This window comes from Ambystoma mexicanum, chromosome 7q (assembly GCF_040938575.1).
Source record: "Ambystoma mexicanum isolate Mex_15411 chromosome 7q, UKY_AmexF1_1, whole genome shotgun sequence".
In the NCBI taxonomy this organism is placed as follows: Eukaryota; Metazoa; Chordata; class Amphibia; order Caudata; family Ambystomatidae; genus Ambystoma; species Ambystoma mexicanum.
The window spans coordinates 600,642,942-600,655,981 of record NC_090941.1 but is presented as its reverse complement, the minus strand read 5'-3'; the positions used below and the strand labels follow the sequence as shown (position 1 = coordinate 600,655,981).

At 48.0% G+C, this 13,040-nt stretch overlaps 1 protein-coding gene across 2 annotated transcripts in view; it reads left to right on the top strand.

Annotated features, from left to right (window-relative positions):
* EXOSC8 (exosome component 8) overlaps positions 1-13,040 on the top strand; it is a 639,075-nt gene that overhangs the window by 291,535 nt on the left and 334,500 nt on the right. For both annotated transcript variants that reach the window (XM_069640787.1, XM_069640786.1), the window contains exon 8: positions 4,974-5,070. In XM_069640787.1, coding sequence (XP_069496888.1) covers positions 4,974-5,070 — 97 coding nt within the window. The remainder of the gene's footprint in view (positions 1-4,973; positions 5,071-13,040) is intronic.

Genomic DNA, 13,040 nt, shown 5'->3' with positions numbered 1-13,040 from the left:
AGACTGAACCCAGTAAGTAATGCACATCCAAGAAAAACATACACATAAATGTATAAACTTTTGACTGCCATGGGTTTCCCCCCCAGTGCCAAGGCCTTTTTTGGTGATTTTGGTATTTTACCATTCAATGCCTTCTAAGGTTTCATTAACCCCTTAAGTGCCAAGGAAGAGGTATCTCGTCCTTGGCAACAGGGAGGTAATCCTAAGGACGAGATACCTCGCCCTTGGCACTTAAGGGGTCAAAATATCGATGTATTAAATTTACGCAAGAGTCACTGTTAAATACTTGTACAACAAACCAACACACATAGGTATACTTTTCTATACTTTCAAAAAGCCACTTCTTAGTTGGTAGTTGCTAAACACTTACAATTGTTAGAAGGGTTTGACAGGTCGGTAATAACACGCACCGACAAAGTAATCCGATAATTGCATTAAGTCAGCATTCACATATAAGATAGTGATTTATAGGAAGGAAAACAGTTGGTTAGTATAATACTAGCGGCGCTTCAGGATCTAGATGCAGTTTCTACACACAGCAAGTCTTTTAAAGTCCAAAATGCAACCCTAGCATAAAAGGCAGTTTAGAGAGGTTTGGAGTCTTGAAAAGCAGCAAGTCAAAATGTTCCTGTGAATACTTTCTAGTCTCTAGGAAAGAAGATGAAAGAAGACGAAAGAAGACTTCACCAACATTGGAGACCCAGCTAAAGGACTTGCTAATGGAACACACGCAGCGGCTTGAGTCAGAGGTAAGAGGGGGTTGCCCTGGACACCTATATGTGCAACCCAACCCTTTGGAGCGACTTTCTGGAATAAGGTAAGCCATACCTTTTCCCCCACAGTACCTTAGGTTTGAAGAAAACGTTTGTGCTGGATGCTTCGCAATGTTGCAGCTCTGGACTTGACCTCTGGATTCCTCGCTCTGATGACGAAAGGCAGGAGAATAGACGGGATCTCTCAGCAGCAGTCTCGAGGGAGGACCTCTGGCACGGCGTTCATCAACTTCTCTGGTCACTCTGCGGTTTTGGCCCCTTTTTTGCAGCACCAACAAATGATGCGATCTGCCCGGTCAATCTTCTTCGGTTCCTGCAGTCCTACTCTGTTGAGGGGGCTTAGAAGAGTTGGATTGTGTCTCTGGAGTGACCTTGATGGCTCTGCAAAGACGTGGATGAATTCAGTCTTTCCACGATGATGCACTCGGAATGGACAGCAGGTCTCCTGGTATTGGGGTTCCATAGCTCTGGAAAGTAACAGGGCCTCGGGATATGGGAAATTTCGTCTTGAGGCTGGTTTTTCCCACCAGTCAAAGGGAAGGAGTTGTCCTCTTCAGAGTTCCTCGGTCGCACAGAAAACGGGGTCAGGGCAGCAGTGGTCGCTTCATGGGTCTGCAGGTGTCTCTGGTTGTTTTATTCTTGGCTACTTCAGCTTCTAGTGGTTGACTTGCTTTTCACTCCAGGAGCCTTGCCTTTTATCCAGTTCCAGCCCTCACTCCTCTGCAATCTTCCTCAGCAGTTTACAGAAAGGGGCATTTGGCTGTCCAATCAGGACAGCCAGACTCCCAGTGGGAGCTGGTCCCATTCAGGCACTCTGGCAGACAAAGGACAGGGGGGTCAAAAACTCCTCCCCCCACTTCCTGCCTGCGCAGACACTCTGGAGCCTAGGCAGGGACACCCAAGGGTTCCCGCCAAAGGCAAAACACACACACTCACAGGCCTCCTCCTCCTCCCAAAATGGTAGAAGGGCTGACAAAGAACAAGCATGCTAGGAATGGTGAAAAAAGAAGGAAGGTCCCAAGTTAGTACTTGGGTGACCCTATTGTGCACAACCAAGGCTATGGATACAGCCTGCGGTAGAAAAATCACACAATAGTTGGTAGGACACGTCCACTGCCACCAGCCATAACTAGGAGTTTGTCTATGTGACTAAAAAGTCACAGGAGCAGAGAGAAGGGTGATACTAGGTATCCCTTTGGCACTCCACATAGGGTGGTGTGTGCCAATTGCTCAGACTATAACGTTTTAGGCGAGATACCGAACTGTAGTAACGCTAGCATAAAGAAAATAATCTCAAAGGAGGGCCCTAAAGGACCCCAGCAACACTGCCCATAAGGAGCTGTGTGCTGCAATAGTCAAATACAGATGCCTTTAAGAGTTATGGAGGAAAATGGACTCCATAGGACAAGTAAAATACAAAGAATGGAGTTCCAAAAGAGAGAACCCATAACAATGAATGAGTGGAAAAAGGCTCCACTCATTCAGGATTTCAGAAAAAGGTCCAGAAGTCCAGCAAAAAGTGCTGCGTGAATCTCACTAGGAGAGGGGATGAAGCACAAAAATGATAAATCTCCCTAACAAAAATGGCACAGCACCCCGGCCATTGGTGTATCACAGGCCATGGAGGTCTCGGCTCTTCCAGGAAGAGCGCAAAATGCAGTTTGTCTTGGAACTGGTTAGGCCTACCAGTCCAAGGGAGTAAGTCCTCTTCGGGGCTTCCTTGTCGCACAGACGTGGAGTTTGGGACTGCAGTGGTTACTCAGATGGCTCTGGAAGTCGCTCCTACCTCCTCCTCCTCCTTCCTTCCTCCCTCGTTCCTCCTTTCTCCTTCTTTCTTCTTCTTTCTTTTCTGGTGGTCAACTCTGAGTTTCTGCTCCAGGACCCTTGTAATTTATGCAGGAAAAATGTCTGAGCCCACCAATCACCAGGTATGCTTTCATTCAAACTTGGGGGTGGCTATCCAATGGGGACAGCTAGTGTCCCGGTACAAACTGGTTCCAGTCAGGCACACTGCAGGGCAAATGCCAGGGGAGTTTCGGGCACCTCCCCCCACTTCCTGTCCTTTCAGGCACTCGGATATCCTTGGCGGGCTTTCCACGGGAAGCCAGCCAAAGACAAAAGACCCATCAAAACCTCCCCCACCCAGGCAGGTAGAAGAAGGTTCACGAAAGACCAAGTCATCAAAAAAAGAGCTTGGAAAAGTACAGCCACCATTTAAGGCAAATGCTGTCCCTTATTTTATTTTATGTATTTTAACATTTATAGCAGCACACAAACCCCTCCGGCATCTAGGCGTTAGTTACAGTAGGTACAAGGTGACTTTCTACTAAGTGCAGGACCACACAAGTGTTACAACATGCAGGTGGTTCTTAGAAGCAAGATCTGGCAGTGCACGCCACAAGGTACACCGGCTACTACATGTACAAGTAAAAAACGCATTCAAGGTAGGTGCACAGTCTGGCAGCGTCATGGTATGGGGGGTTACATCCCTTGTGTCTCCTACCGCAGCTGCGAAGACAGCCTGTGCTAAAAGTCCACAAAAAGTCATGCAAAATGGTACACTGACACCATCCTGTCAGATGAACTTGGAACAGTAACTAAAAGTTGCTGGAACAGCGAGAAAGGGCAGACCATGTTTCCCCTCTCTCTGCACTTAAGGTGGGTTGTGCGGATCTCGCAAAATAAAACTAAAATAAAAAGGGAAGCTCAAGTAGCTCTTCAGCAACACTGCACAGAAAGTGCTGTGTGCTCAAATAATAAATTGTAGATGCCAGAAAATAGGGAGGAAAACATAACTCCATTCAAAAGTATCCAAAAGAGGTAAAAAGGGTTTCCAGTGTCAGAGTAAAAGAATGACTGAAGTTTCCCACTCACTCGGGAGAATCAGTCCAATAATCCAAGAGTCCAGCAGAAATGCTTGGGAACTCAAAGTGGGGAGAGAAGTTGACTCAAAAAGGAAAATCTACCCAACAATTATCATTACCCTTATAAGGTTTTTTAATACTGCACCAGTGGTGACACCGTAGTAGTCTCAAAGTGCGTTAACCTTGACCGAGTTAAGGTGCATAAAGACCTGCTCAGGGATAGCAGACCCTTATTCTGCTTTGAATGCATTGACAGAAAAATGGTCTGATGTAGGAGGAGAGAGATGTTTGAGGTAGAATCTGGTGCAGAGCACAAGAAGTGTGTGTAAGTGGGTGATGGGGAGGATTCCATGTGAATGTGTCGCCTGGAAAATGTCATCAGGGAGGCAAATGTCTTCCTGACCCCTAAAATACTTTCCCCAAGTACCAAGTTTTATAGTAGGGGTGTAATTTACGAGTATAAACTCAAATCCTAGAATATTTGGTGAAAATGTTTGATTTACGTAGGGTGCATATTTGGGGATATGCTGTTCCCGGCAGCGTTTCCCTTGACAAAATATTCACTGGATACTGATAGAAAGTTGGCGATTGTTGTATTGTTAATATATATGTAAATTCTGGATGTCTAATGGGCTCGAGATCTGCTCATGGTGGACTAGGGTCATCCCATTGGATGGGCCGTGCCTTTTAAAATGTCTAGCTAAATAGGCTGCCTAGGGTCATGGACAAATGTTCTATGGATATATGTTTATATAGGTTTATAAGGGAAAATAAATGAGGGCCTATTTAATCACCACACTATGTATGCTGTTACACAACCCATCACCAGCTTTATTAAGTCAACACCCACTTATCTCACCGATTACCAAAAGAACAGGCAATCTTACTTGTATTATTAAGAGTGCTCTGTGTTAAACTGAACCCTTCACCCTCACCCTCCTAGGTCTAAGTCTAAGCCTTACTGCTCAGTCAAACTACCTTGATATAGTTTGGCTAGACACTAGTGTCTTTACCTTTGCACCGGAATAGGCGTGGGCCTCTCAGACTCTGTCCGCAGTGCTGATTCTAAAGAATTAATCTTAACAAGTGAAAATGAATCATTTTTTCTTTTCGTTTTTTTTCTGTTCTGTTTCAATATTTGTTTTTAGTCTGATACTGTGCATAGATGACTTGCGGCAAAATCTTTGTATCAATAAAACATATGTTTACCATAAAATGCTTCAATGACATCTTAACTCCTTAATCCAAACATTACGATGCACTTCACACAAGTTTATATTGAGCAATGTGAATGACTTGAATGGTTTTGCTTCCCGATTTCTTTTGTTCTTTTCAGCTTGTATGGGTTCTGTACTGTGATCTCCTATGTCTCGATTATGATGGAAACCTACTGGATGCCTGTATGTGTGCCCTACTTGCCGCTTTAAAAAATGGTAAGCAGCTTCCAATGCCAATTCTTTGGAGTGATAAATGCTGAAGTAACAATGTTAATTTTTACATTGGTTTTACTTGTCTGGAGGAATCTCCTCAGGCCTGTGTTTAAGCTCCAAGGCCACCACCCTAATATGAGAAATAGTACAATACAGTGGCGGCTGGTGGAATTTGTGATTTTTGTTTTTAAACTTCTGTTTTTATTGAATTTTCTGTAAAGACCACAGAGGATTGTAACAACATTAATATCATAAGAACATGTCTGAGAGTACACAACAGAAGACCTCAGAATGTGTCATTTATACTTTACTCTCGCCCTCCCCATCATAGCGCCACCCCCCACCCTGACCCGCTTGACAATAAAATGGCTCCTATAATATTCACTTAAATTGCATAACATTTCCTGAGTTGATCTACGGTCACTACGATTAGTGTAGAGTTCAGTTTGTGCGTGGTGACCCATTAGTTGGAATGGTGTGAGGTCATGGCTCCCCTTCTCACCAGTGAGCGGAGCAGTCACAACGCCCACCTAAGGCACGTGCTTTTCACAGAAGCCAGCCCATTCATTTTGCACAGACCCATCACTGTGTATTGTCGCCGTAAGCGTTCGATCAGATATAAATTGTTACACGTATTGACCCATTCTTTCTTAGACAGGGTAGCTTCCACTGTGTGGCCAGGCATGCCCTACCCGCAAGAAGCAGACCATGCACCATTTTTGGTAATCGTATATACTATTCCCCCCCCCCTCCTGCTCTTCTAGCCCAAACAATACCAGCATCAGAGTTTTACGCCTTGTGATCCCATCCAGGTATCTGTTCCAGCTAAGGATTTCATCCCAGTAGGACTGGACCACTTTGCAACCCCACCACATATGCCAATAATCGGCTCTCAGACCACACTCGTACCAACACATAGGGCTCCCACTTTGGAACCAATCTGACCGGGTTGTACTGCCACCTGTGTTAAGGTTTAATGGCATGCATTTTGTACTGGCAGGAGAGGGAGGCCTGGGAGGCTCCCTGGCACATTCTCTTCCACGTCTGGTGGGGGAAAGGTCTGTCTCTAGGTCTCCCTCCCATCTCTGTCTCAACCTCTTTGAGGAACCCCTTCTCGTGTCCACCAGGGCCCCATATAGGGTACCAATCAGTCTCTTCGAGCCTGTGGCGGTATCTAGAATCTTCGCAAATGGTGGGAATTCCCTCTGGATTTTCTGTCTCCAAACCTACCTTGTAAGAACACCTTTCAGTTGCAGATATGAGAAGACTGGGAGCTTCCCCAACCCCAGGGTCTCTTCCAACTCCTGTAGTGTAATAAACCTGCCATCTCTCCACAGTTGTCCACCCCTTTTCAATCCCGCCTCATACCACAGTTGAAACCTCTCAGGATTCGGGATGGCGTCCCTGATCCCTGGGACCCAAAGATGACCAAGGGGAGAAGGCCACGTCGTGACACCCCCCATTCCTGCTCCTTGGCGCCAGACACTCCATATAGTACCCAAAATGGGATGCTCTCATATCCTCTTCAATAACTTTCCTCTTGGGACCCACAGCCATTCTCCAACAGTAACTGGTCTTAAGTGATAGTTATCTAGGCCCACCCATTGGAAATCTTCCCCTCTGAGGTGTGTAATCAGGATCCTAATATGGGAGACCTTATAGTATAGTTGTATATCCAGGAGATCCACTCACCCCCCAGCCCCCACCTCCCATCCCCCATCCTTAGAAAGACTCTGTGTCATGCTAGAAACCCTTGGTTGTTTCCATTGCCAGAGGAACCGTGTGAGAGAACCCTTGGTCATTCTAAAGAAGGTGTTGGGGATCTGTATCAGGAGCATTTGGAATCAATATAAGAACTTGGGGAGTACAACAATTTTAATTGCATTCAGCCTAACCATCCACGATACAGTGAATTTATTCCATTTTGCTAGGTCTTTCTCCACTTTCATTGTCAGAGGGTGTTGAGATGGATTTCTGAACTCTGACCTGGTGGGCAGAGGTTCAGAAGGCCAGCCTAGTTTCTTGGAACAGGGTAATCTTCTGGACAAGCCAGACCAATCAAGGTAGCATTGGCGCTGGTGAAGACTAGGTCTCAGGAAAGTAAAGGACACTTACAAATCATTCCCAGTCAGGTGTATATATATTAAAAATACCAATACATTTATTCAAGGCATTTGAGTTTCAACACAATAGTTATTAACAGTAACACTTTTAAACCAACACAATCGTACTAAAATACATTTCTGATGTTTGTTAATCTGCTTAGAATCACATGCTGTGCATAGGTCCGACATCCAGTGGTCACTGCGGAGTATTGCATTTTGTTTTTCGTAGTCGAAAAGGGGATGTCGACAAGGCGTGTCTGTAACACTATCCCTATAGTGACGTGTGTTGTACCCACAATCCCTCACGCGTCGAGGTCCCTCAGATTGTTTTTTTCCGCCCAGCTACTGGTCGCCTTTACGCGGAGCTCCTCGAGAGACATTGCAGATTTCATCTCCTCGACCTTTGGTCGTTTTTCCTATATTAATATAGAACATATCGATCCCCCCCTCGACGCTGTTGTGAAGCTGTCTCCGCCGAGCAAGATCTTCGACGGAGGGGACGAGCGGAGGAGATCCTTCGGCGTTGCCGAACACGTGGCCTGGCCTCGCAGGCCAGATACAGTAGGGAGAGTGGGGGTTGTGGGACATCTCTAATTCTTTTCTGAGAATGCCTTTCCTTTTCCCCTTCCTTTCCCTTGGGGTGGTTATCACGTTTTATTGCCTCGGCTATGGAGAGGACACCCTTTAGGTTTTGCCCGCTTTGCAAGGGCAAGTTTACTTGGAAGGACAAGCATTCACGGTGTAACCGCTGCTTGCCCCTCGATCACAAGGAGGAAGGTTGCACGGCTTGTCGGCTTCTTAAGCCGAAGACTCTAAAAGACCGTAGGGTCAAAAGGTGGGCGGCCTACGCTATGTCAAAGGCCGACGCTCCACCCACCGTCGCTACCTCCGACAGTGACGAGGAACGTGATACCACGACCTCCGCTACGGAAGTCGTAAACCCACCTTCGTCGTCTGTCCCCGGCCCCGACGGGCTCGGCTCACGCCCTGCTTATGGGGATGAACACCCCGGCGACACCGACGCACACAAGACCACACATAAGCACACAACCCATGGCTCTTCTTTGCCGAAGGCAAAGAGAGCATCAGCGCCCAAGGAGACGCAGGTTTCACCGGCGGCCTCCTCGGACCGTTCGGGTTCGAAGCCCCTCTCGCAACCGCAGCCGCGACCAGTGACTGGGCTTTCGGCAAATAAGGGCGCCGCCCCCAAATCATCGGCCGGAGCGCATCAGCAGAAAGCGCATGCTTCCGTAGAGCGTTCGACACCCATAACGTCGAAACCACAGCTCTCCGCTGACAAACGAGTCGCTGAGAGCTTGGCGAGGATCGTGGTAGCCGACGCCCACAAGCGTGCGCTGAAAGACACGTCGAGCGCTATGCAAAAGTCGAAAGACACGCCGAAAACACAGGGACGATCTCCTTCAGTCGAAGGGATTCCCAGCACACCTGAAGGTTTTTCGGAGGGCGACGGGACACTTTCCTCGACGTTATGGGAGAGGTCGAGTTGTTTTCAGCTACAAGACACCATTTTTCCCCCGCTAGACCGCTCTGGGGTACCCCATGAAACCATGGAAAGGCTCCATCTCTGCATGGAAAGAATGGAGAGGTTTATGAATGCCCAAGACCCTCCCACTCCAAAGAGAATAAGAGAAGGGCCTCAGGAGGACCCCAGGGTCAAAATTCCAAGATTAGTCAATCCTCACCAGGACACAGCCTCAGACTTCCACAGTGTGTATGACCTCACTGGGGAGGAACATTATTTTGAGGAAGAGGATGATTTTATGGACGAGGAAGACGGACGGAACCAGGAGGAAGGTCTGGAAGACAGCCCAGACTTGGTAGGAGAAGGCTTCGGAGAAAATCCAGAAGGACCTTCTCACCCCTGGCAGTCACCATCAATATATTCCGACACTGATGTCCTGAACCTAAATCCTCCTGACATTTCACCTGTAAGAAATACGTCTCCCATTGACGATCAACCCACATTTAATGCCCTGTTGCGCAGAGCAGCAGCACACTTCGAACTGGACACTGGGGAGCTCTTCCCCTGAATTAGACTTTGTAGAAAGGGTAATTAAGGAGAAACCCCCGGTCAGTCAGACAATTCCCCTCCTCGCTTCGGTGAAGAGAAGAATCGTCCCTTCGCTGTCCACACCCGCACTAATCAGAGGGGTCAATCCTAGAATTGAAAAACTTTTCACTCCTTCACCCTCAGACCTGCTGTACATCAGGGGACATTCCATTCCGGATTCCCTGGTAGTAACCAACACAAGAAAGAGGGCAGGGGTACCACTTTCCACCAGTGAGGCGCCACCTGACCAGGAGGGCAAGCGGTTATATGCCCTTGCAAAAAGAATTACATCCTCGGCCGCCTTTTCGGCAAGAATTGCCAACAACAATTCTTTGCTCGCTAGCTATGCGGACGCGCAGTGGGCCAAACTACGCAAAGACGCCGAAGAAGCGCCGGAACCATTACGTACACGCCTGCTTTCAACTATTGGCGAAGGAACCCAGGTCAACCAGAGTATTGTAAAGAGCTCTCTGGATGCGGCAGAAACTGCGGGACGTTCCCTAGTTCAGGGAATAGTCCTAAAACGACACGGATGGCTGCGCAACTCAGGGTTCAAACCGGAGACACAGGCGTCTTTAATAAATAAACCTGTTGAAGACTCAAACCTCTTCGGGAAAGCGGTGGATGAGGCTCTGGAGATGCCTAAAAAGAGTTCGATACGATCAAAACTCTTGACCAAATCTCTAAGCCCGCTACCAGGCGCGGCTATGGCAATAAACGCTTTTTTCGTGGCCAACGCCAACAACAAAACCAGCAGCAACAGTACCCTGCCACCAATTTCCAGACCAATAGTGGCCAGTACAGCCAAAGAGGACAGCGCCGGGGCAAGGAAGAGGGCGAGGGTCCACCCCCAGAGGTTCCCAAGCCCCTAACAACACCAAGTGATGCGAAGATTCGCGTCCCCTCCCATGCAACACCGGTCGGGGGCCGGATAACATCCTTTCTTCCAGCATGGGAGGGTATAACGTCAGACCGCTGGGTACTTTCCACCGTAGCCCACGGATACTGCATCGAATTCAACAGTTCCCCAACATACAAACCCCCGAGGGGACGACGCATGTCACCGGAACATCTTGCCATCCTTCTACAAGAAGTACATCAACTGCTGAAAAAAGGAGCCATAGAGGTTGTGCCTCTATCTCAGGTAACGGAAGGTATTTATTCAGTGTACTTCCTTGTACCCAAAAAGGATCTAACCATGCGCCCTGTATTAGATCTGCGCCCAGCTAACAAGTTCATCAAACCCCAAAAGTTTCATATGATGACCCTACAGGAAGTAATCCCACTGCTATCACAGGGAGATTACATGACAACATTGGACATGAAAGATGCATACTTTCATATTTTAATGTTGCCAGCGCACAGAAAATACCTCCGGTTCATGATAAAGGGCAAACACTACCAGTTCAGAGTGCTACCCTTCGGGATAGCATCAGCACGAGGGTATTTACGAAGGTACTGGCAGTGGCAGCGTCCCACCTGCGCAGGTTGTCCATCCCAGTTTACCCTTACCTCGACGACTGGCTCATAACAGGGGATTCATACGAAACATGCTTCTCCAATACCCAGAAGACTGTAGACCTTTTGTTCCAGTTGGGCTTCTCCATCAACGAAAAGAAGTCCAGCCTAGACCCCAGCCAAATCAAACAATTCCTAGGGGCTCTAATTCAAACAAAGGACGGCCTCGTCTTCCCCTCCAAAGAGAGGGTCCAAAACATGTTGTTTCAGATCCCTCAATATGTGACCGGTCGAGAGGTGACGGTACGCAAAGCAATGCGCTTGCTAGGCATGATGGCGTCGTGTATTTATTTGGTACCTCGCGCGCCCCTGCGCATGCGCCCAATGCAGGAGTGGCTCAACAGCCAGTGGTGTCAGGCCAGCGGACTATGGGACGACCTAGTAGTGGTCTCGCAGGCCTTAGTTCTCTCGCTACGGTGGTGGACAAAAGAAAACCTAGAAAAAGGGAAACCCTTTGCCACACCCGCGGCGGAAGCCACTCTAACCACAGACGCATCCCTCACAGGATGGGGGGCTCACCTATCCCATCAAACTGCTCACGGGGAGTGGACTCCGAACGTAGCATCCAAACACATCAATCTTCTGGAGCTACTAGCGGTGTTCAAGGCGCTAAAAGCCTTCAAGGAACACCTACAAGGCAGGACAGTGATGGTCCTTACAGACAGCACCACAGCCATGTATTACATCAACAAACAGGGGGGAACCCACTCTCCAGGACTGTCCAAACTAGCCCAAAACATATGGAAGTGGGCTCTCAAACAGAATATGTTCCTTCTGTCACAACATGTACCAGGGGAACTCAATCTGCTGGCAGACAAACTCAGCAGAGATTTCCCCCTGCCCGAAGAGTACGAATGGCGTCTGCACGAAGACATCGTCTTCGACGTCTTCACGCAATGGGGGTTCCCAGAAATAGACCTGTTCGCAACCCTGGAGAACTCACAATGCCAAAGTTACGCCTCCAGGTACCCCCAGAACCAATCCAAGGGGAACGGTCTGTCGATTCAATGGTCAGGGAGATTTGTTTACGCTTTTCCCCCCCGACTCTCCTTCTCAACAAGGTAGTGCACAAGATGCACCAGGAACAAGTAACCATGATACTGGTGGCCCCAATGTGGGCCCGACAGCCATGGTTCGCTCACTTGATGGAGATGTCTCTATCTCCCCCAGTGAAACTCCCCTGCCCGTACAACATGCTGTCACAAGACAGGGGCAGGACTCTGCATCCATGCCCCCAGAACATGAACTTAGCAGCCTGGCTCCTGAGATCATAGAATTTGGACATCTACAGCTCCCGCAGAGATGCATGGACATCCTCAGGGAAGCCAGAAAACCTAACACTCGCCACTGCTATTCTAGCAAATGGAAGAGATTTGTCATTTGGTGCAGAGGAAAGACCATCAACCCAATTGACTGCTCTCCCACACATATTATTCTATACCTGACCCACTTATTGGATTCAGGTGTAGTGTTCAATTCCATTAAAGTCCACCTAGCGGCACTTTCTGCATACACCACTTCCCAACTCAAAGTGTCGTGGTGGAAGATCCCTGTTATAAAGGCCTTCATGGAGGGAGTAAAGAGAATACACCCCCCGATAGCTGACCCAGCTCCCGGATGGGACCTTAACGTGGTACTTACCAAACTCATGGGCTCACCATTTGAACCCATGCACAAAGCATCTCTTAAAGACCTCACTCTTAAGACTGCTTTTCTAATAGCTATCACCTCCATCAGGAGAGTAAGTGAACTACAGGCTCTTTCTGTTCTAGACCCCTTTGTTACAGTTCACAAAGATAAAGTGGTTCTACGCACTCACCCAAGGTTTGCTCCAAAATTCATCTCAAAATTCCACGTAAACCAGTCTATAGAACTACCAGCGTTCTTTCAAAATCCTTCCAACTTGGGAGAGAGGACTCTGCACACACTAGATGTCCGCAGGGCGGTCATGTTCTACATGGAAAGAACCAGACCACTGAGGAAGACTAATCAGTTCTTCGTCTCGGTGGCAGCAGGAAGAGAAGGGGATGCAGTTTCAAAGTCCACTATTTCTAGATGGATTGTTCAATGCATCACTCTCTGCTATACTCTTGCTAAGAGAGAACTGCCCTTTAGGCCAAGAGCACACTCTACTCGAGGCACGGGGGCGTCCATAGCATTCATTGCAAATGTTCCCCTTGAGTCCATCTGCAAAGCGGCTACCTGGAGTTCTTTCAAAACACTACTGTCTAGATGCACACTCTAGATCTGACTCCCAGGTGGGACAGGCAGTATTAAGA